This window comes from Polypterus senegalus, chromosome 15 (genome assembly GCF_016835505.1).
Source record: "Polypterus senegalus isolate Bchr_013 chromosome 15, ASM1683550v1, whole genome shotgun sequence".
NCBI classification, from domain to species: domain Eukaryota; kingdom Metazoa; phylum Chordata; class Cladistia; order Polypteriformes; family Polypteridae; genus Polypterus; species Polypterus senegalus.
The window spans coordinates 43,025,489-43,051,095 of NC_053168.1; the positions used below are offsets into that span (position 1 = coordinate 43,025,489).

General features: G+C 37.0%; 1 protein-coding gene across 2 annotated transcripts in view; it reads right to left on the bottom strand.

Annotated features, from left to right (window-relative positions):
* The window catches only part of kcnh8 (potassium voltage-gated channel, subfamily H (eag-related), member 8), a 262,905-nt gene that overhangs the window by 16,374 nt on the left and 220,924 nt on the right, over positions 1-25,607 (bottom strand). Inside the window, exons 12-15 of one of the 2 annotated variants that reach the window (XM_039737374.1) lie at positions 23,439-23,477; positions 8,299-8,624; positions 5,503-5,606; positions 4,668-4,747 (exon numbers count right to left, since the gene is read on the bottom strand). In XM_039737374.1, coding sequence (XP_039593308.1) covers positions 4,668-4,747; positions 5,503-5,606; positions 8,299-8,624; positions 23,439-23,477 — 549 coding nt within the window. The remainder of the gene's footprint in view (positions 1-4,667; positions 4,748-5,502; positions 5,607-8,298; positions 8,625-23,438; positions 23,478-25,607) is intronic. The other variant, XM_039737375.1, reaches the window with a different exon arrangement.

The window sequence follows — 25,607 nt, forward strand, 5'->3', positions numbered from 1 at the left end:
CATATTTCTTAAGTTACTGTCAATTCTAATTAACTTTGTTGTAAAATAAAAGTTTTTCTTAGTTCTTCAAGCCATCAAAATACATAAAGCTGGCTTTAATATCATTTTAACATATCTACAATAAACCAATGCGTGTATAACAATTCTGTTATTTTAATATGCACTTCAAATAAAATATGTAGTATGAGATGCCACTATGTACTTGTTATATATACTGTTCAAAAGAATTAAAGGAACACTTTTTAATCAGAGTATAGCATAAAGTCAATGAAACTTATGGGATATTAATCTGGTCAGTTAAGTAGCAGAGGGGGTTGTTAATCAGTTTCAGCTGCTGTGGTGTTAATGAAATTAACAACAGATGCACTAGAGGGGCAACAATGAGATGACCCCCAAAACAGGAATGGTTTAACAGGTGGAAGCCACTGACATTTTTCCCTCCTCATCTTTTCTGACTGTTTCTTCACTAGTTTTGCATTTGGCTACAGTCAGTGTCACTACTGGTAGCATGAGGCGATACCTGGACCCTACAGAGGTTGCACAGGTAGTCCAACTTCTCCAGGATGGCACATCAATACGTGTCATTGCCAGAAGGTTTGCTGTGTCTCCCTGCACAGTCTCAAGGGCATGGAGGAGATTCTAGGAGACAAGCAGTTACTCTAGGAGAGCTGGAGAGGACCATAGAAGGTCCATAACCCATCAGCAGGACCAGTATCTGCTCCTTTGGTCAAGGAGGAACAGGATGAGCACTGCCAGAGCCCTACAAAATGACCTCCAGCAGGCCACTGGTGTGAATGTCTCTGACCAAACAACCAGAAAGTCTTCATGAGGGTGACCCAAGGGCCCCATGTCCTCTAATGGGCCCTGAGCTCACTGCCCAGCAGCATGCAGCTCGATTGGCATTCGCCATAGAATACCAGAATTGGCAGATGCACAACTGGTGCCCTGTGCTTTTTACAGATGAGAGCAGGTTCACCCTGAGCACGTGACAGAAGTGAAAGGGTCTGGAGAAGCCATGGAGAACATTATGCTGCCTGTAATATCATTCAGCATGAGCAGTTTGGTGGTGGGTTAATGATTGTCTGGGGAGGCATATCCATGGAGGGTCACACAGACCGCTACAGGCTTGACAAAGGAACCTTGGCTGCCATTAGGTATCAGGATGAAATCCTTGGACCCATTGTCAGACCCTATGCTGGTACAGTGGCTCCTGGTGCACGACAATTCCTGGCCTCATGTGGTGAGAGTATGCAGGCAGTTCCTGGAGGATGAAGGAATTGATACCATTGACTGGCCACCACACTTTCCTGACCTAAATCCAATAGAACACCTCTGGGACATTATGTTTTGGTCCATCCAATGCCACCAGGTTGCACCTCAGACTGTCCAGGAGCTCAGTGATGCCCTGGTCCAGATCTGGGAGGAGATCCCCCACAACACCATCTGTCATCTCATTAGAAGCATGCACCGATGTTGTCAGGCATGTATACAAGAACACAGGGGCCATACAAAGTGCTGCGTACAATTTTGAGTTGCTGCAATTACATTTTGGCAAAATGGACTAGCCTGCCACATAATTTTTTCACTCTGATTTTTGGGGCATCTTTGAATTCAGGGCTCTGTAGGTTGATCATTTTCATTTCCATCAAACGATGTGGCATCCTTTCGTTCCTAACACATTACCCAGTCTATATCAGTATAGATATCCAGGAGGATTTCTTTTTCCCATTGAGATCTGATGTGTTTTCAAAGTGTTCCTTTAATTTTTTTGAGCAGTTTATATGCAAATCCCTCGTTCATATACCTCTTTAACCAAATAAATATTGTGGAAGGCAGGAAACAACACAGGCAACTGTAATTCACTTTCTTAGATGACTTTAAAATTAAACTAGTAATATTTAATAAAATCCAGGTATTCCTCAGAAATACGCCAGAAATATGCAAATGAAACTGCAGATCTGTGCAGTGTATTATTTTGTACTTTTGCAGTAATGTTTTTCGCACAAAATAATGTACTTTTTCAAGTATAACAACAATATTGCACTCTGCACATTAGCTTTTGCTATGTACCGCGTCAATCACCGTCATAAGGGAGACAGTAATTTATTTTTTAATCCACATTATCCAGTGCTTCATGGGCACAATAAGCCGGAGATGTCAGTTCATCATAAAACAATTTATACAGAGCCAATTAAAGTAACAAGTTTACTCATATGAATGATATTGAAAAGTGCAAGCAATGTAGTAACTGTGAAAAACACGCAGGGTGAGTATGCAAATGGTACACACTGACCAGACTGAATCCTGAACGGTGGCAATGTGAAGCAAACACTGTGTAGATGCCAAGGCAAAAGGACTGGCATCCCAATTAGGACAGAGAAGGATTCCATATTCGGCCAGGAGGCCACAATGGAAGGACAGCTTGCAAGTTGCTGCAGCCCAGCCAGGATAGGTGGCAGTGCTTATCCCAGTCAGAGTTAGAAGATAAAGAAGGAACTGGGCAAACATGGATCTCAGAGAGAGTTCATTTCTCCATATGGTAGGTGGCAATTTTCCTCCAGGCTGGTCCATGTAAGGACTCCTGCAGGGTTGAATGAGAGTTGGAATGTAGAAGAGCAGCCCTGTTGGGGTCCTTGGGTGCCACAATTATGCACTGCAGGGGGAAGATTGCATAATTTTCAGTGCTCCAAAGGACCACTGCTGTGACGCCAGAAGCATTACCAGGTCCGATTTAAAAGAAGCCTGCCGCATCCCCTTGAAGAGTCAGAGTAGGGAGGTAGCAGGCAAAACTCACTTGAATGAGGAAAGGATAGCACAACTCGTTAATTGTAATTATATATACTCTTGTGTTGCTCTGACAGAAGCATTTTTGAAAAACTGCTTACTGTCAAATAAAATAATTTATTTGAGATTAAATTTGTGCTGGGTATACTGAGTCTGTGGTTTGGGGCCCAGTGGTGTCCCCTTGTGATGCCATATTGACGCTCATATTCTGATGTACTGTAACTAAAAGTGACCACTGAGCAGATAAAAAATAAAAGATATAAAATAAAAGATAAAAAATGGATTAAAAATTCTTGTAACCGGCCATGACACCGGGTCCACACTTTACTTGTGGTCCTTGCTGTCTAATCATTTTTAGTTGATTCTAAATGGTGTTGTATGGTTTAGATGTTAAAAATATAAAATTATAATTTTATAAATTCTCTGCAGGGTTTGTTTGATTGGCAAAGGTTAACATATATGTACTGTAGATACTGTATATTAAAATTCAGAACATGTTGAAATCAGCTTGTCTCTCTATTTACATGGGGGCAAACCTACAAAAAAAGTTTTATTATTGTTTAAGTATTTTTTTTTCATTTCATTTCTTCATTTTGTTAAAATTCTTTATGAGATGCAAGGTCAGAGGAAGCTGGATCAGCCCCAAAAATAAAACAGAAGCCCATCTTGGACAGGGCACAAGTACACCACAGGGTGCCCTGAGACATATGGCATTAAGACAATATATTGCAATGTGTTTATTTTAAATGACACCTTGTCATTATTTAATTATTGTGTCTGTTAAAAAGCTGATTGCTTTTCATATGTCATTTTCCTCTAAAGTCAGCCTTTGCGTCTGGTCCTTGCGTCTTTTAGGTATTTTCTGTCTACATATACATTAAAAACTCAGCTGACTCTGCCACGCAAAATGAGCAGAACACATACAAATATTCTGAATATGTCACTTACAAAAAGACAATTAATCTCATGCAAACTCTTCTCTAAAATACAGACAATATAAAGTCACCAATAGTTTTAAATTGCTTGATAATGTCCAATATTTAAAAAATTAAACGATTTTATATAATCTCCCTAAAACAAAGCTGTTTAACAAAGCTGCAGGTTTCAGATTTATCTGCTGTAAACTGTGATTTTAAAACTGCAGATCATTTTCCTAATTTTGACTAAACTAAATAGTAACTTTATTTATTTTCTATAAATATATTTTTCTTGTCTGTGTATGTCAAAAGAATCTGAAATAGCAAGAAAAAGTTCCAGAAAAGACACTAGCTTAATGTTTTGGTAGAATTACCAGAAGGAAAAGATCACTAAACTCAGAGCAGATGGCCAACTTCCTATTTGCTTGATGAATGGATAGAACTCTTAAAGACTATATTTTGTATATTATACAATAAGTCCGTCAGTTCTATAATGACAATAATTTTGTATAAAGTACCTTTAAGACTGTTTTTAAATCAGCTCTTTGTTAATATCCATGTGTTCCTCCATAAAAAACCGTTCACCTTGCATTGACATCATTCATATGAGGGGGGCAGCACAGTGCCATCGTGGTAGTGCTTAAATATATCTCACTGTTTTATGATAAAAGTTTTATGATAAATGTAAAAAGTTATATATATATTTTAAAGATTTTTCTCCAATGCCAATCACAAAGAATTACTCATAAAATAAACACATACAGTCAATATTACATATTTACATGTTGACAGGTAATTTAGTATTCTGAGAAAAAAAATCTCCCTGGTGATATGTATAGTTTCTTTTGACTCCCTCTAGTGCAGAATCTTCATGATGTTAAAATATATGAATGTGCTATATGACTTGAATAATATTTGTAACATCTTCTGTTTTTCCTTTGTATTAAGAATATGTCTTACACTTACTTCTTGGTTTAATAAGGTGATTTGTTGCTTGGTTTCTTCTGCCTTTGCCGCCATAAAGGCTGAACTGATTTGATTAACATCTGAAAAATAATACAAATAAAATTAAAATTTTTTGCACAGGAATATAATTTATGTGAAAATACAACATCAGATAATGTACTCATAATCAACAAATAAATGTAATATTAATAAATATTTGTACTGACTTTATATTTAATGGTATACTAACAAGGTTTACCTGATTTAGCTCTGTCACAGATGTGCGCTTGGGGAGCAGACTTAAGGGCTTTGAGATTCTAATTCTCCACCAAGACATGAGGGGGCGCTGCCTAATAACATTCTCTCTACTACTTTCTTTTTGCAAAAAGGAAAAGTGACGGATTCCCATCCATGATGTCACTTCTGGGGCCATCCTGCTTGGATCTGCCTATTTCTCCCAGAATACATCTTAACAGGAACCGCCACTATCTTCCTCAGTCTGATTCATTTTATGATGACTCAACTTACTTGCGCTGTTAAACATGTTTCTTTTTATGCCTTTTGCGTACTTTTAATATAGGGGTTAGCCATATGGTGCCCCATACCTCGCTCTTTGTTTTTGTCTCATTACAGCTCATTCTTAGTTAACTTACTCAACAACACAATATGTATAAGTAACTTTGTTTCCTTGATTTTCACATTATTATAATAATTCTATTGCATTTACAAAGTGCACACATTATTATCTCTAAATATCTTCAGCAACATTTGTTTAATTCATTTCTTTTGTTTTTACATTTTCTTAAATTTCACTCATAATCTGTTAAAACAATTATATACAATAGATATACAGTACCTTTTCCAGGTGTTCCACCTATAGAATCTTTTATTTGGCTTGGGCAAAATTCAAAAGTTTGGCTTCCTTCGGTGCCATCACTATCTTCAGTGCCATCAACAAACCTGTTTGTTAGTTTAAATACATATTCACATACACAATACCATAAATATCAGCAATCATGAAAAAAATTCATGCTTTTAATGTGTCTGTTTCCACTTCACATTTAACTCAACCCATGCTGTGAAAATGTTCCCTTGACACTGACTAAACCTTGTTTTTGCCTGCTTGTTATTCTCATTCTACTTTATCTAGCAATACTGTATCTCAGCATTCCAGAAGTGCCTACATTTTAAATCCATGTGTTTATACAAATAGATCTTCTTATCACTTAAAACTTAAGAGAATCCTCATGAATGGCTGAACCGTGAACCATGGGCTAACCAAAAGCAAGCAAGGTGAAGTTAAGGTCCAATGTGAGTTGGCTTTAACTTACATGGGACTTAACAAAAATGTATTACTGTGCAGCTCTTTTCAGTCTTAGATGAATGTGCAGTCTTCCATTTCCAGGAACAGCTTGACACTCAATTGATGGATAACCTTAGACATAGTAAAAGTGAAGGCTCACCACAGCTTAGTGTTACATTTCAGCAACATAACACCTGATATCTTTTTTTTTTTTTTTTGTTAGTTTAAAAAGACTGTAACCTATAAGGCATTGATGCACCCACAAACTTCATTAGAGCTGTGGGCAGAAGAAAAATGATCCTTACAAGAAGTAGAAAAGCCTTGTCTGCAACAGGAGCATGAAGTCAGAGAACATAGCACAAGTATGCAAAGACAATCAATATCTTCCATGGAGTTTTTCTTTCTTTGTTTCTCTTTTTCAACTTTGTTAGTCTTTTCTTTCTCTTTAAATGTTATTTTCTGTCCCTGACTTTCTTCCTACCAAATCTGTACTTCTTCTCCTGTATTTCTTGAGAAATCAATGTCAAAACAATATACATTTTAAATCAGGGGTCTCCAACTTGAGTCCTGGGGTCTCATGCATAATGGCGTGCGTAGAATTTACACCAAAACATGGCGTACGGACAAAAGCGGAAATATGCCTATGTACAAAAAAATCCTGATGCATGAATCTATCTGTACACCAATTTCCACGTTCTTCCACTACATAAATCCCCGGTCTGTGTGAAAAGTAACGCACGTGCAAGCACCACAGTGCCCGAAATAAAAACGAAGCTGTCAGATGTCAAAGTCGCCATGAAAAGGCGAGTCAGAGCCCACTGTCTGAATGTCATATGAAAGCTTATTAGGGTATAGAGAAAAGAAAACAAAAAAAATAGGGACACAGTGGGAAAAAAAAGCACGGAACTTTAATCTCGAAATATACACTTTAATCATGTAGTTTATTTTGTCATTAAAGTAAAATATCATAAACTTCATCTTAAAATCTTTAATATATTAGTTCCTCAAATCCCATCGTAACTAAAGTAGCACGTTAAATGCTTTGTATTGTATTTGTTCTTCTATGTTTTCTATGTGTGTGAATCACTACATGATTCTTAAATAGGCTTTCTCTTCCTCCGACAGGACACAGAATTACATTTGTGATATTAGAGCTCTCTGAATAATTTAAATACTGAGATATATACTTGTTATCATTTTCATGATGATAGGAATTAAAGCATGTTATTAAACATGGGAACACGGTGGTGCAGTGATAATGATGAGCTGGCGCCCCGTCCAGAAGTTGTTCGTGCCTCACGCAAGATGCTTGCTGTGCCGTGCGCAACCTTCAATGAAATAATTTACTGCAGCAGTACTGTCTCTTTCAAATGTACTAACCTCCAATTTCTGTCCATCCTGTTCTTTCTCCAAGTACCCAATCCCCAAACAATCAACTCTTTAATAAATGTCAAGCCATCTATAAGCTTAGAATACGGATTCTTCAAAACTTTTAAGGAACATTGAAATATCTTCGTAGTATATGTTTAATTACTCTATCCATCTATCCATCCAGTGTTGCGCCAGTCCCAGCAAGAATATAGCGCGAGGCAGGAACAATCCCTGAATTGGGCGCCAGCTCGTCATTATCACAGCAACACCGTGACCTCACATGTTTAATTATTAACAATATACATTATTTAAATGTTAACATTTTATCTGTATAATGTAATAAACATATTTTGCTGCCTTTCATCTTAAAAATGATATCGTCATCATATGTAAATACACGTAAAAGTGGCACAGGTTGTGCAATATTATAACTATAGCGAAAGTTTATACCACAAATTGCACCAAAATAAATTCTTGTTTCTAATAGTTATTTATTACAATATTTTCAAGAGAACTAATATTTTCCAGCAATTTTTCATGAACAGCACATTGAACAAATTTGTCATTTTTTCAGAACTAGCATGAAGGTCTGCACATTATATGTCAAAGAACTAAAATAAGACCTTTTGTAAAACCATAAACACCTCCCAAACGCATACACTTTTTATCTCTCCAAATCTGGAACTGGTAATTACCATACAACAAAATCTCACCATTTCCATTTATCTTGCCCAAAGAGGACTGAAGCATCCTGTGATTCTAGTAAATGTACTGCTGCACCAATCAGTGGTGTGAAAAAAATGTACACCTACACAAAGGCTTGGGACGCCTGCTAGATTCTAGTCACATTGCCTGCTTACAGATCTAAAGTGATGAGCTGAATTATACATGTGTGGTGTGCTTGCATTTAAGCTTAAAGCTCCAGTTAGTTAATTTACTCTTAGCAAATTTATAGTTTATAGTAAAGAAATACACTACCTTGGACTGAGATCAGGAGGGCCAATGTTATTCACTGTTGAGAGTTGTATTTTTAGGTTTCTTTCTTGTTTTCTTGTGTTACTACGTTGATTTCTTTCATTTCTTGACATTGACTCAGATTTGGATGTAAAAACTTTAGCGGGGGATCTGTAAGATGTCCTTCCAGAAGAGAAATGCTTAATATTGCTTTCAGTTTTATGCAGCAATTTGTGACCTGTTGATGCAGGAGACAGTGGAGTTGTTTCATCCTCTTCATCATCCTCAACTTCATATTCTACAATAGATGGATGTTGCTGATTTATGCAACCATTTCCTCTAACACCTGGCTACAAAGAGATAGGACTTTTTGTAGTTATTACTAGACTATTGATAGTAGTGAATATGAAACAATTAACTTATTTTCTACTATGAAACGAGTAAACATATAATATATATAGTTATCTTTATATGACACAGCACATGTAAAACCTAAAAACAATTACAGAACATTGGATTTTTAAATGCTAAACACAGCAACTGAAAAAGCCAGCCTATTTAAATATACAGTATTTATCTAGAAAACAGTTAGAGACACTATGGAGACCAGATTATTAAAGAAAATGGTTATTTATAATGGATAATGAAATAACTTGAAGTATCAAAATAAAGGGACAACACATGTGCTACCTAACACGTAAAGGTCCCTGACAGAATTCTAACAGTACTTTCCCACCTCAGTCTAAATCAACATGCTCCCTTTTCTCACTTCCAGCATTTTCTCTGAAATGTGTCTGTGCCCTCAAGCAGCCAGCAGCAAAAACTTTGTCTGGCACTGCTCTTAAGAGCCCTTTTAAGCCCCAGTCTGTAAATATGTCCATGGTCAATTCCATTTTCCTCAAAAACAATTCTGTGCCATAAACTATCCTTTTCTTTGTACACACAGAGAGGAGAGGCAACAGTCAAGAAGAATAGCCTCGTGGTGGAAACATCTTTATGCCTATGGACATGTAGAACCGTGCTTTCTGTCAAGCAATACAAGCTTCTACAGAGCTGCTGCTAAAAACTCAGCCTTTTAAGGCTAAGGGAAGAATCTGGGATGCGGAGACACCAAGTGCCATCAAAGGAAATTGCAGCCTGGTGTTTCCTGAAGTAAATACAAAGCCTTCCGCAAATCACTTCTGGGGCTTGGCTGAAAATGACACAAGGAGGGGTTTTAAAGATGCCCGCATGTCAGGTCAACTGAGTGCAGATTTGAGAAGAGAACTGAGGGAGGAAGACTGACCACATTAGAGAGAAGGTGAAGTGAGCAAGAGCTCATGGTAGTGTGCATTTGGTGGAGGTATTGACCTCTATACATAAGGCCCAAGGGGCAGTGGGTATTTTACTTGGTTTGGTTCAATCCCTGTGCTTATTCCTCTCTGTGTGTATTTTTTTCATTAAATTACTTTGAAATCCCTGCCATTATTCTGTGTTTAGAGAAAAGCTCAAGACCTTCCTTCATGGTCCACTGAACATTAAGTATAACCAGTAATTTTTCCATTCTTTTGGATTTTAAGATGTTAATATTTTGATGCAGCTACTGTGATAAATCCAAACCAAATCTTTTTAGATGAAAACAGATAATGATGGGCTTGATTGAACTTAAAACTCATAATTTGTTTCATACTCAAAGTTACAGGTTTTGTGGTGGTGGATGTGATTATTTCTGAGATTTAGATGGTACATTGTCAAGTTCTCATCATATGTAAAGTCTCTAAGCTGTACTGGACAGGTGCTATTGGAGTCGATCTATAAGCAAGCAGTACTAAGAACATATCTTCCTCTTTTCAGATTTACCTCCATGGATGTACTGTTCTCTCAGCTTTGCCTTTAGTTTGTAAAAAGTAAGGACTAGACACCACACAGACAAAACCATACTATGCAGAAGTAAACTGTTAAGCACTATAACTGAATAGAGCTGGAAATCCAATTTTAGCATCTTGACTTTTAATTTTCAGATAATCTTGCAGTTCACTTTAAAGCTTTGCAAAAGTATTTACTGTAAACCCTTTAAAAGTACCCAAATGCTACTACTTAGGTATCATCTTACATTCTTCAGTTTTATTACAAACTAAAATGGTAAGGACAAAAATCTCAAAAAACAGAATTACATGTTTCTTTTGCAAGGCCCTGTATGTCTTATATATGGGCTGTGATACTGTATATCTATGAACCTTGTGTACCACTTAACTACTACTACATCATCTTCATTGTCTCCCGTTATATAGTTGGTTTGTTGACTTTGTAATTCATATTGTCAACTTATTTTTTTTCTTTTAGATCAGTGCTGATCCACCACCATCAAATTGAGAGTCGGGCCGGCTGACACATTCTAGATGCTTATAGCTTGGTTTGTATGCCATGATCTGTGTTTTCTGATGACTAATAACTGTGAAATTCAGTGGCACACTGGTAGTGCTGCTGCCTCGCAGTAATGACATCTGGGATTGCGTCCCAGGTCCTCCCTGTGTGGAGTTTGCTTACTTTCTCTCTGTCTGCGTGGGTTTCCTCTGGGTGTTCTGGTTTCCTCCCACTGTCCAAAGATATGCAAGTTAGGTGAATTGGTCATGCTAAATTGGCCCTAGTGTGTGTTTGGTGTGTGGGTGTTTACCCTTCGAGGAACTCATGCCCTGCGCACTCTCTGCTAGCCAGTATAGGCTGTCCCCCACTACTGCGACCCTAGTCTGGATTACGTGAGTTAGAAAATAACATGACAAGATGTCAATGTTTCTACTGTGTATGTTGAACATTGACTGACTTCTGTAACATTTGAGTTTGTTGTGGTTGTTTCTAAGTATGTGAAGCTGTGGCAGCTACAGTACATGAGCAAATTAACCATCTTATACGAGAGCAAGGGCTGCATTTGTTTCTTGTGTGAACTTTAACCAACTTTAAAGGGAACGCTATGTTTACTAAAAAAAAGAAGAAAAATCTCTAGCGTTCATTAAGTAAATTATTTATACTTAAATATTCATGAACTTTAGGAATAAAGACTATGCAGATTGTAACTTAGAGTTTTATTTTATCCCAGGGGTCGGCAGCCTTTTTAAAACAAAGAGCCATTTTATCCTAAATGTTTGACCCAAGATTTGCAAAGAGCTGCAAATGGGTAGAGAAAGTGGTTTGAGATACAATTTTTTAATGCAATATGGGTATATATGCATTTAACACAAAAACAAAACTTCAAGTACTTATAGGAAATAAAGAAAAAAAATGAATATGACTACTGACACTGCATTTCCAGAGTTGTTTCATGTTCGGTGAGTAGTTGGAAGTCTTCAGTTTTAAACATGATTCCACAATCTTACATCATTAAGTTGACTTCTTAGCTTGCATTTGATATCATTCACGTTGGAGAACGTTTGCTCACAAAAATAAGTGGATCCAAAAATCATCAAAATTCCAAACACTACTATTTTGAGTTGACAATAATAGTCTGGAAGGCTGTTCCACATTTCAGAAATTAGTTGGTCCTCCTTTTGACAGTTGAAAAGCTATGTCCACTTGTAATTCATGGCTAAAGTTGCCTTTTCTCTTTCCAGTTTTTCTCGTTTCACTTGTAAAGATGTAAATTTTGAAGACCACAAATCTTTGCTTTTCAAGTCTGTTAGCTGTAGTTCAAACTGAGCTCTGCCAACTGTTGGAAATGGTAAAAAATGTATTCCATTGGCATTTGCCACAAGTGTTTTTTTCAAGAACGAAAGAATGGACTTTTCATCTCTAAAATGAAAAGTAAATGAATCATGCATTTCTGTAATAGTTGACAAAAAGAACTTGCTATCATAGACATTTTGAGAAGTTTCCAGATCGTTTTTTAAAGTTTCAAAATGAAAAACAGGTTTCCTCTTTTCAAGTTTTCTGCAAACAAGAGTAATTTTGTTTGAATAGGGTAAGAAAGCCTTTGTTTTCACCCATCATTACTGATTGCTCCATCTGTAGCAAAAGATACCAATTTATTGATGTCAATTTCCCTAACAGTCAAAAATTCCAAAATTGCTGTAGAGATATCTACACCTTGAGATTGTCCTTTTAAGAGGTATCAAAACCAGTAATTCTTCATGGAGACCTATTTTTGGAAGATACCGTCCCAGAAAGCTAATTTGTGTGATTTTCTTCACGGCATGACTCGTCACATACCAAAGAAAATACAGATGTCAATTTTATATCATTAACCTGTTGATCTGTCACATTCTTATCCATCTTAATGATTCTGTCATGAACAGTATTTTGCGGGCAGTGGAGTGTTTAATTTTTTAATAATATCTTGTTTATTTTTGTATTCAGAGTAGAGATGTTTGGCCAAATTTAAAAAGCATGTTTTTACATATTCTCCATCTGTGAAAGGATTTATATGCTTTGCAATCTGCCAAGAAACAGCAAAATTTGCTAATTCTTCTCTGAATGAATTTTTTTTTGCAGATACATCACGCTTTGTTAAAAAGAGACATTCAAGATTTGATTTTTATTACTGAGTAACTTTTCTTTGATAATTAAACATGTTAGAAGACCCATAGAGTTTTTCGTGTGAGTTTTAAATCACTCAGACGCATAACAGCACAAAGATGACTAACATTACAACACTGATAGTCTTCACCACCACGTCCTTCCCCCCTTGTTGAGTAAAGTTCGTTTGGCTTTGTAGTTGTCTGCCCTCCACTCTCCACTTCACCACTTATCTGTGCTGAGCAAGCAGTGCAAAATATAATTTTTTACGAAGACCTGGGAAGTCATGGTGACGATTAACCACAAAAACTATATGAAAGAATTAGAAATCCCAATAAACATTAAAGCGGATATAAATATTTTGGGTACTGAAGAAAACTCTGGAGAGCATATGATTTGACCGAAGACATAATCTTGTCCAACAGAATGACTTTGAGAAAGAAGCAGCATATGCAGTTGAGAGGTTAAACGCAACAGAAACGCACGCTAAACGCTAAAGTAATAGCTACTGTAAATAAAAAATAATAATATTAACCCATCAATAAATTATTTATTTAAGTATTGTCAAATAATATGTTAAGACGTGAAAATGTGAATGTGTCTATCGTTCTGGCAAGAGCTGCAGCCACAAACTCAAAGCCGTTTTAGCTTTTTGGCAGAACTTCTATTGCTCACTTGTTCACAAGTAAAATTATGCTAGTATCTGGGTATTTTTCTGCCTTTTAAAAACAATACATAGACACTAAATAACCTTGATACTGCATTTATGAACATATCTTCCAATGTTTTGTAGCTCACTGTTACTGCACATTTTTGTTTTTTTTTTTAAAAGTGGTTAGACAATGTCTAATAATTTATATAGTCTAATACGTCTTTTTTTGGCAACCACTGCAGTATTTAGTTGTTTATTACTCTACCCATGTCGTGCCAGCCACTGTAAGCCTCTTTAATGTCAATTTCTGATTATAGGATTACAGTTGAAAATGTTTTTTTTGGATGGTGTACATCTACATGGAGTGGCACGGTGGTGCAGTGGTAGTGCTGCTGCCTCACAGTTAGGAGACCCAGGTTCGCTTCCCGGGTCCTCCCTGCGTGGAGTTTAAATGTTCTCCCTGTGTCTGCGTGGGTTGCCTCCAGGTGCTCCGGTTTCCTGCCACAGTCCAAAGACATGCAAGTTAGGTGGACTGGCAATCCTAAATTGTCCCTAGTGTGTGTATGCCCTGCGGTGGTCTGGCACCCTGCCTGGGATTGGCTATAGCGGGTTGGATAATGGATGGATATCTACATGTGTGTACTGACACACATGTGACACAGCCATCTGTGGAAACCACAGGTAAGAAGGCTGTTCCTGATAATCTCATGACAACATACCTGTATGTGGTATCCATTACAATAACACATTCAAAGCCAACACTAGCTTTGTCCTTTCTGACTAGGAATGTGCTTTTACATATGATGCCACCAGTGACCAAGCAGTAGTATGTCTTTATACAGTCAAGACATATTTTCATGTATTTGGGTAAACATTTTTCTAGTTTATGAAGTATCTGCTTATGTTTCTCACTTTTTTAGTAAAAGCAACAAAATATTAAGTATGTACCATATTACTCTTCAAAAGTGTTTGTCATATTGTCTTTAAACAATGAATATGAATATATATTCCTGTGTTTTTGATGTGGAGTACAGGTTAAATCACCTGGATTGCATATAACTATCTTCTTGAGTGACAGTATTTTTGCAACAGTTATGCACCTCATGAAATAACTCTCTCCACTCTTACAACTCACATCTCTTCTTGAAGCAAAAGTTCTTTGCTTAGTTTTAACGCTCTACTTTAGAAGTATAAGGATCACATGCCACATAGACTCAACCTCATTCATTTCACTTTAGGTTTTACATTTTGAAAATGTCACCCTTTGTTGGAAAAGGCAATCAATGTGTTGCACCAGTGAACTGAGCAGCTTCTATAAATAATACAGTTTTTCCATTACTGTTTTCATAGAAGAAATCAGGCAGCATACAGTCACTAAGCTGCATTTTTAAATGTTGTGCATTTCAAGCTATTATTAATATATCAATTTTAAAATGCAGTGTACACTACACTATATATTCTTCAAAGAAGCAGAAGTTATGACTTCTCAAATACATTTTCTTCCTGATGTATACATATATTTTAACATAATGTAAATATATGTTTTAAGTATGTGATAATTCAATGTGTTAAATATATATTTCAAAAGTGTGTAAAATTGTTTTATACATCCAATCATCTATCCTCAACTCACATACGCCAATTCAGCATCCATTCATCCATCCATTATCCAACCCGCTATATCCTAACACAGGGTCACGGGGTCTGCTGGAGCCAATCATTGCTGGCTGAAATTATTCTGATTTGATATACAGTACTTTATTAATCCCTGAAAGAAAATGATCTTTTCACATGACCTTTGGGGGCCTGAGCACAAAGTCAGCCATTGTACAGTCCCCCTGAAGCAAGTTTCAGGTTAAAGGCCTTGCCATTGCCCAACAGGGTAGGATTCCTTCTAGCAATATTGGGATTTGAGCTGGCACCCTTCCAGATACCAACGCAGGTCCTTAGCCACTAAGCCACCACTCTGCCTTTATTTTATGATACTTTATGTTTTAACACACTTATAAATGACACACTCAGAAGCACCTTCAATATATAGTTGATTTAATTTATTAATAAATTATATGCAAATACTGAGGTAGGAATGCTGCCTCACAGATTCAGTGCCCCAGGTTTGCACCTCTGTTGCCATGGGTATACCGCCAAGAACTATCACTTTATTGCTTAATCTAACTGGTGATTCAACAGCAGCTCTGTGTGAGTGTGAAGGTGTGTACGTGTGCCACGCAATCGACATACACATATTCACGGACTATTTTGCTTTTGGTTGGATCGCAAACTCTGGCACGCCACGGCCCTGGAACAAGCAGGTTAAAGAATGTGTTATTTTTTAAAATATATTTTATCTAATTATCTGACACAGATAATGTAACTATTGTACTATTACTAATATTACTATTAGTATGACTTTTATCCCTCCTTATTTTACCTTTTACCTGACAGTGTCAGAAAGGAATTGGCATTCAAACAATAATGAACATACATTACAATCATAAAACCTATGCAGACTCTTAATACAATGATATTACCACCTGAAATAAATCATGTAGGACAGAAAATGCCAACCTACTTGAATCAAACATAACACTTATTAATACTTAAGTGATACAATTAAAAGAAAGGCTGCAAGATGTGGATTCCTGACCGGGTACAGAATGTAGTATTCTCTAGAGTACTCATTCTTATAAAGTACACTGACAGGACCCAACAAATTAAAAGACACTGACAATTTATGTTATATTAATTCTGAACTGCAAGTTTGCTTTATTCTGCTTCCAGAAGGCAGTTGTCAGAATTCACCTGATATCTTTTGTCTTTTCCAATACAGTTTGCTTAATACTTTTCAAGAAAATTAAAGAGAACCAAAATTTTTTTCCCAGGCTATTACTAAAACAGGCTAGATTTGTATTGACATGAATGGGACAACAATCTGTGCTAATTTCTTTACATCTCCATGATTCATTCACTTACTTCTTTAATTAGAATTCACAGGAAAGAAAACAAGAGACATCAGTTAACTACTTTAACTTTAAGACCACCAGCACAACACATCATTTTGTCACAAAATTGTCACAACAGTTTCTATTTTTCACCCAGCCATGTAGCTCTAATAATGTATGTCTAAGCTGTATTTACAAGTTAATTAAAGCAAATATACCTAAAATGTTGAATATTGCTAGCTGGGTCTCCTTAATGCATTGTATTTCTAAGAAATGAGTTGTCCCATAATTGGCTCCAGCAGAACCCCGTGACCCTGTATTCGGATACAGCGGGTTAGAAAATGGATGGATGGATGGAGTTGTCCCATATCATCTTTTTATCAATTCTTTCAATTTGTTTTGCTCAATATACAATCATTGATTATAACACCATCAATATCAGGCACAGGGAGACAAACCACCATGAGCCAGATGTCATTCTATTACAAGACACTTAGAGTGCCAATTAACCTATGTGGCCAAAAACAAGAGAGAAGATATTTGCACACTGCATGGAAACTTGCAAATAGACAGAGAGTGCTGAGATGCATAGCCTTCACTTGCCAGAAGAGAGTGAGAGAGTGGTGAAATGCCAAGAGACCATAAGAACTTTTGACCTCTAAGAAGCAGCAATGGGAGCCCTCCTTGTGAAGGTAATAACTGAGATGCCACCTTAAAAGAAAGATGCTTGCCATTAAGGTCTATGAGAAACCCAGACAGTCTATGGACTAATGCAGAGCACATAATCCCAATTAAAGTAAAATTCATTTAGTCACAGACTCCTGGGGCTTTTGGAAAGAGTTCTAGCCTGATATTTCTTTAGCCAAACAAAACTGGCCTCGGTCAGTGACTGGTTGGAATTGAAATTGAAATCTGGAAAGGCCATGAAGCAGGATGGAAAAAATCCATGTTTAAGATAGAGAGAATTGTTAAGTGAGAAAGAAAACTGCTTTCATAGTAATAAAGAGATGGGCAAGCAGAACTGACACACTAGCTGGCAGACAAAGACTGAAATATCTACATAATGTTATGGCTAATGATTTAATTTTACTGCAGATGTGGTTTATATGCCTGTGCTAGGGTACAATGTCACATGTGCCACTTTCTGTGAAAGTTTATCATGTCGTCAGAACTTTGACTAAGTCTAGTTGGCCTCAGGAACTTGTAACTCTGGACTGCGTGAAGAAACTATCAACAATCCATCCATCCATCCATCCATTATCCAACCCGCTATATCCTAACTATAAGGTCATGGGGGTGCCAGCCCACCAAAGGGCACGCACACCCACACACCAAGCACACACTAGGGACAATTTAGAATCACCAATCCCCCTAACCTGCATGTCTTTGGACTGTGGGGGGGAAAAAGGAGTACCCGGAGAAAACCACTCGGACACGGGAAGAACCTGCAAACTCCACGCAGGGAGGACCCGAGAAGCGAACCCGGGTGTCCTAACTGCGAGGCAACAGCGCTTCCCACTGCGGCACCGTGCCGCCTACCAACAATCTAGCAGAGGGATTTTTTTTAGTAAAACAGTGAGTGTTGTTTATTTGTTGGTTCACCTGTATTGTCCAATTGGGCATTGTAAGTCTTTTGATTACTGTTTTAAATCTTTATTTGTTTAATAACCAAAATATGTTTTTTCAAAAGGATTTCCCCATTTTTATCTTCCAATAGAAATAATTAGCAATCTATCCATCCATCCATCCATTTTCAAACCCACTGAATCCGAATACAGGGTCACGGGGGTCTGCCGGAGCCAATCCCAGCCAACACAGGTCACAAGGCAGGAACCAATCCTGGGCATGGTGCCAACCCACCGCAGGACACACAAAAACACACCCACACACCAAACACACACTAGGGCCAATTGAGAATCACCAATCCACCTAACCTGCATGTCTTTGGATTGTGGGAGGAAACCGGAGTGCCCGGAGGAAACCCACGCAGACACGGGGAGAACATGCAAACTCCACGCAGGGAGGACCTGGGAAACGAACCCAGGTCTCCTAACTGCGAGGCAGCAGCGCTACCACTGCGCCACCGTGCCGCCCTAATTAGCAATCTATTGATCCAAAAAAAACTTTTTTTCATTTTTAAAAGTCTACTAGATCATCACAACTGCATATTATGCAACCTACAATACACTATGTACTATGACTCATTAAATACATTAAATATTTGATTGAATAATGATATGTATACTATGTATATGTTTAAAAACACATTGCTATCACACTTATATAAGCTTGTAGGGCATCCCATTCTAAAACCATTAATATGAATGTCACATCCCTTTGAGAGGGCCCATCTGGAATGGCTTTGCACAAAATTTTGGAGTGTATCTGTGGGAATTTTTGTCCATTCAGCCAAAAAGAGCATTTGAGAGGTCAGGTGCTGATGTTGGACAAGAAGACCTGGCTTGTAATTAGCATTCCAATTCATCACAAAGGTGTTCGCAGACCACTCAAGTTTCCCCAAACCAAACTCAACAAACTATAGGCATTTTACCACTGCATGATCTTTGTTTTCAGGAACGAATATTTCTGTATGATGTAGGCCCTGGGCCACTTTCAAGTGCCGTGTTCCCACTGCACAACAGGAGCTGTAACCTTTATGCAAAATGTCAAAAAGAGTGATGCAGTGTGAAGTGAGGCACATTCAGGAGTTCCCGGGAAACCCCAGCACCTTGTTTCTTCAAAGCAATCACAAGTTCTAGAGGTCATTTGGAACTCTCTTCTGAGTGATGCAACAGAGGATAGGAGATTTTTATATACTCAGTGACCCTGTTCAATAAGCTGTGCTCTGCCATTTTGTGGTTGAGATGTGATTGTTTCTAGATGGTTCCACTTCACCATATTAGCACTTAAAGTTGCCCAGATCAGATACAGAAGAGTAGAACTTTCTATACTGACTGGGGCCAAGGTGGCATCCTATGACCGTGCCAATTTTAAAATCATTGAGCTATTCAGTATGACCCATTCTTCTGCTAACATTTGTCAGTGGAGACTGTATAGCGACAATATGTGCTTGATTTTATTCATCTGTCAACAATGGGGCATCTGAAATGCTTGAACTCAGTAATTTGGAGAGATGACCACATACATTTGGTAATATAGTGTATTATCTAATTAAGGCGTTAGTAAATTCTAGTCTCTTTTAAATGGGAGCCTTGTTGACTAGTTTTACTTTTACTTTTTAAAAATATTTGCATTAACTTGTTTTGTTTTTGCCACTGCTCTGTAACTATTATTAGTTGAAGCCTGACAAATGGTCTTTTAGATGCCAAAAAATCCTCTGCATTTTTAATGAATAGATATTGCCATTATTGATGAAGTAATAAATAATGTGTGCCACTCACACCAATATCTGTTTATCACAGCCAACCTGCCATTTAGTAAATAAATGATTTGGCCGAAAATGTCTCCTTTAATCTCAAAAAGTATGCAGTTTTCTCCAATTGCTGAACTCCTTTAGATATAGGAATTAATAAACAGTGAGTTGAAGTTGCCTGTAAGTTTTATTATGGATTAAAGAATGACTACATACATACACTAGGTTTTTTAGATTCTTTTTTTTATTTTCTGCTGTTAGACAAAGTGACTCACTGCAGATTTACTGACAAAATAAAACATTACAATAAGTAAATGTAAGAGGGTCAGACAATAGTGGGGCTTTAACGGTCACACAGGATCAGTCAGGCCCCTGAAAATGTTTGAAAAACCAGAAGAGCATAATTCTCAACCAGTTTCTACTCAAGGGCAAATCTATGTGGCTCTCATGAAAAACAGAAACCATGAAACCATCCACATTCACATCAACAACACAAAAAAGTATGAACATATTACCAATATTATTAAAAATTCTATCACCAAAGAAATCCTCAAAAAATAAAGTAATTCAGATCTCAACTCAAGAAATGTACCCTTTACTTTATTTTGTTTTATCCCATCATTTTTCACAGATATTGTTTCTTGTCTAAACATATGCATTTAGTCTGATCTGTTCATACTTAGTGATTCCAGATGCAGAGTCACAGAATAATGTTAAAAGAATAAGGAAATATTTATTTGTCAAGCTTAAAACAATAAAATGCTTTCTCAGCCAGCTTTTGAAAACCTTATAAAGTTCCAACTTGCTATTTTTTGACACTCTTTATTAGATTTATGTGCTCAATGTTTGTTTGTTAATCACAGATGAAAAATAAAATGGCAAAAAGAAAGACATCCTTATATGTTTTAATGAAATTAACTGCTGTTGCTGAATTTCCCCTCAGGGCTTTCATTTTCATAAATAAAATCCTTGGCTGCAGATGAATAATTATAATATGCAAGAGATCAGTTTATTGCTTTAATGTGTACAGAAAATCCTAATAATGTATTTATATAACACACTACTGAAACTGATAATAAGCATACTGGCATACGTAGTTCCATTGTAAAACAAGAAAATGAAACAGTATGAAATTGCTGTGTTAGATTGATAAACAAAAAATGTGTGCAAATGTATTTGAAGGCATTATCTATAATAAATTAACAAACAGCTTCTCAATTAACGTTTCAGTATTACTTTTACTCAGGAATTTGAACATGTTCAATGGTCACAATCTGATATTGACGAAAATGCCCAAAGTAAGTCCAAAATATAAATGTATGCTGAACAAGGGACCAAACCCTTTTATTCATAAAGAAAGCACTGCCAACTGACATGAGCCCACTTAGTGTATCGCAGTACTTCATACAATACAGTAAACAATTGAAAAAATATTTATGTCTACAGTAGGTTGACCTCCGGGACATGCAGTTAGGGGAGGCAGGTGAGGCTCACATCATGAAAAGTAAAAAAAAACTAATAATGATAAAATAATAAATGCATCCAGTGGTCTGTGCTATAAATTTATTTTATGTATGATTCCAATAATTTTGATCATTTTTATAGCCAAAATCACTGAATTTGGTCATTTACTGTTCAAATACAAAGGACAAACACGAGGTGTGGCAGCAACGAGCCAAGCCTCATCTCGGACTGCGCTCTCCCACACACACTAGGTTGATGCATGCAGTTGGCACGTGTAAATATATGAAAGGATATTTAACAAGCATAAATGAAATTCTATAGGAGGAGGTAAACAAAGCATCCTTTAAATATCCTAGCAGACCACGTAAAGTGTTTACAGTGACGTCACAATACACATGTATTTATACTGTAAGGCACATCATTTTCAAAACACTTTTTACGGCATAATTAATTTTTCTGGAGTAAGCTTTTTAGAACAAGTAGGAGTATGATGAGAAAAAGATTGCTGGCAAAAGTGGGCTACAGAAAGTGGACACAAAAACCGAGTTAAGAAAGGATTTATTGCCTATCTGTATATGCACAGAGGCACAGAAAGTTAACATCAGGCATTTGCAGGGTTAAAAAGCGACTTAGTATTAACAACCCAAACACAAAAGCAAACCATCCACGGCCGAGTCCTGCCTTATGCCGAATACTGCTGGGACAGATTATTGTTCCTTTGACCCTACGTTTAATTTAACTAGTGTGAGGACGGAGAGCATCCTGGCTGGATGATGGCATAACCTCCTACCAAGATGGAAGGTGCCGGGGATGGACAAGTAGAACAATGAGGCCAAGAGCTGTTCCCTTCACCATACATTAGGTGACAGAGGTCCAGAAGTAAAACCCTGTCGGATTCCTGTGTGCCACAAGAGGGTGCTGTCCGGGGAGGATTGCCCTGGTTCAGGTATAACCAGGAAGTTCTCTGCACAAGTTATGCCAGATCACTGGAAGCCATTCCAGGTCCAGTATAAAAGGAGCTGGGATGAAGCAGGCATCACTTAAATTAGGGTGGAAGGAGAAGAAAGAGCTTCATTGATTTTTGTATGCTAATTGGCTGTGTTTAATTATACAAAGAGAATTATAAATCCACTATTTGAACTTGTGACAGTGTTGGGTATTATTGATTCTTGAGTCTGGGGTTTGGTGGTGTCCCCTACTGTTTACACTTGCTATGAACATTGATGGAAGGGTGGATATAGTTGTTACTGTCTTTCCTACACTCTTGCTCAGTTATTCTTTCAGTTCTGGATTACATCAAATACAAGTGTCTGGGATGTGAGAAGAAAGCCAGGGTGCTTAAATAACAAATTCACACAGGCAATGCCCAGGTCAGGGTCTAAACCTAAAACAGTGAAGCAGAAGCTCTAACCACTGACCCACTGGGCTACACTACCTGAGTTAAAGCACAGTCAAAGACATAAATATTCCTATTTTAAATTTTAAAAATAGTAATATCAGCTTACTAGTCAACTGTAGATGAGTTGTGGCATTCTTTTTACTGCTTCAAAAGAGACTCCTAAGGTTTAGTCATTGAATGTATGATAACATTTTCATTCCCAAGGGCAATTCATCAGCAAATAACAGCCTTTTCTTAAATTTAAATGTCAAAAATCTAGACTAAATGACAGTAAGAGATAAAGCACTATGAAGCTTGAGTATTCTTCTGTACTTGTAATGCCCCTTCCTAGACAAAGAAATGTCCAGTCATGATCAAATAAACCATTGAACAATTCATGCCTCAGTCTCTACAAAACCTAACTTTTCAAATTAGTGTTGCTTGAAATGGTTTGTCCAGCCCTATATTCTCAAACGGCAGCCTGCAGTGTGACAAAATCGAAGTTGGTTGGGTGGGAGCCATCTACTTCACCATTTTTAACCTTTTTTTCTTCCTTGTTTGCTACAAAAAGCTGTCTTCTTTTTTTCCCAATCTTTCTCCATGAGATTACAGTGTGAACTATAGAACTTATTTAGGTCATTTGGATCTTATTCTCACTCTTTTCATTTGTGTAATATTTTTACTAGACTGGGTTGATCGTGGGAGGTAGGTACCATGGGGTTATTCTTATGATTTTGTCTATCTACTGTAACATTGGTTGGCACTCTTCCATTCTTTATTGTAGGGTAAATTATAAAAAATGGTCACTGGACAATGATTAAAGGTGGCAATTCTTAATAATAAAATAATACATAAAAATTAGCAACCTACCTGTAACAGAGATGCTTTGTTTGTTAACCGTGAGATGCCCTAAAAATGAATGCACAAATAAATAAATAAATCTCTTTTACTATATGTTATTTTAATAAAATGTTTTGATTACATTGTGCAAGTAATAAGAAACTATTGTTAGAGCTCAAAGATTCTAGAAAACAGCACAGATTTTCTGAACTTCCTTAAATATAAAAAAAATATATTATACGGCCCCAGATTTTGTTGCCATCTGGCAAAATTGTATTGTTCTATAAAACGTTTTCTCTTTTTGTGTATATAGTCTTAATAAGTTTAGCTTTATAACAGACCCAGAAACCACAACTTTAATTTTTAAAATGAAACATACTGCCTGTCCCTTAAACTGAGTCCTGGCAAAACTACTGAAAAGCTCAACTACTGTTCTGTCAGCAGCCGTTCTTAACATTATCTATAGATCTTTATTGACTGGCAGATCTTCTAATGCACAAGTTGTAGCGGTTTTCAGACCATTATGCAAAACAAAATCAGAGCTAGACCAAAATATATTTAAAGTTTATACACCTATATATCTACTATATAGGTACATTATAGTATTACTGTATATACTATAATGTTTATAACTGTTTTCTGATACAGAGGCTTGACAGTTAAGGCATTATCATTTTTGACATTTCTTATTATCAAGCTTTGGTAATAATCCATGACATTTACCATTTGTCATTTCTCACTTGTCACTCATAATTTATCCCTTGTCAAACTTTATTGTCTACTCATTGAACATCAATAATCACTTATCACTCATCACTTGTCATTTCTTACTTGTTATTTTTCATGTTTTGCCTCAAAGCCAATCACAGTGAAGTAGCAGCATGTTAGAGTTGGGGACTTAGTTAAATGAGTTGTAAGCTCAGTTTTATTGGTTTATTCAAATATCAGTCGAATACTTCTTAAAAAAAAGAAACAGCTATTCTGTGCAATGCACAATACAGTAGTTTTTAAGTTCAGTCCTGGGAGACCCCTATGGCTGCAGTTTTCATGCCCGCTAATTTCACAGCTGGGGCAGAAATGAACTGATCACCAACTGACAAAGTTAAAAAAGACACATTTCTTTAATACATTAAGCAAAATGACATTTTTATTTCCATCATTCACAAGTACAAAAAACTTTTTGTAGCCAGCTAAGAGTCTTTCAGTTCTTACTTGGGGTATTTTATCCCATTCAACTTTGCTAAATCCTTCTAATCCTGCGAGATTCTTGGGCTGTCTTGCATGCACTGCTCTTTGGAGACTTATCCACAGATTTTCAATGATGTTTATAAAGGTCAGGAGACTGTGGGGGCCACGACAAAACTGTCAGCTTGTGCCTCTTGACCCATCCTCTTATAAATTTCAAATTTTTTTTTTACAAATTTTCACTTTTAGAATTTGGCGTTATTTATTTGAATCCATTCCTCCCTCTACCAATGATGTGTGCCATGTGCCACTGGCTGCAACAAAAGCTAAAAGTATGTTCAATCTACCCACATGCTTAATAGTTGGAGAGGTGTTCTTTTCCCAGAATTTGGAACCCTTTTTTCACCAAACATACCATTGTGGCCAAAAAGTTCAATTTTGACTTCATCAGTCCACAGGACTTGTTTCCAAAATGCCTCAGACTTGTTAAGATGTTAATTTGTAAACTTCAGGTGCTAAATCTTCTGGATAGGACACAGGAAAAGGTTTTCTTCTGAGGACTTTACCAAGAAGGTCATATTTGTTTAGGCACAATAGAACAGTGCACCACCACTCCATAGTCTGATAAATGTTCCTGAAGGTCTTTTACAGTCAAATATGGAGTTTTATTTGCCTTTCTAGCACTCCAACAAGCAGAACCTTTCAGAAGGTTTTTTGGTCTTCCAGACCTCAACTTGACCTTCGCCTTTCCTGTTAAGTGCCATTTCTTAATAACATTACGAAATGTGAAATCAGCTACCTGAAAATGTTTTGCTATCTTCTTGTAACATTTTCCTGCTTTGTGAGCATTGGTTATTTTATTTTATTTTATTTTTTCAGAGTGCTAGAAAGCTGCTTAGAGGAGCCCACGGCTACTGATTGTTGGCACAAGGGCTGAGGAGTCAGAGAATTTCTACAGCTTTGCAATTTGCATCACCTGAGGTCTCCTAACGATGACCGTGAAAAAGCCATAGC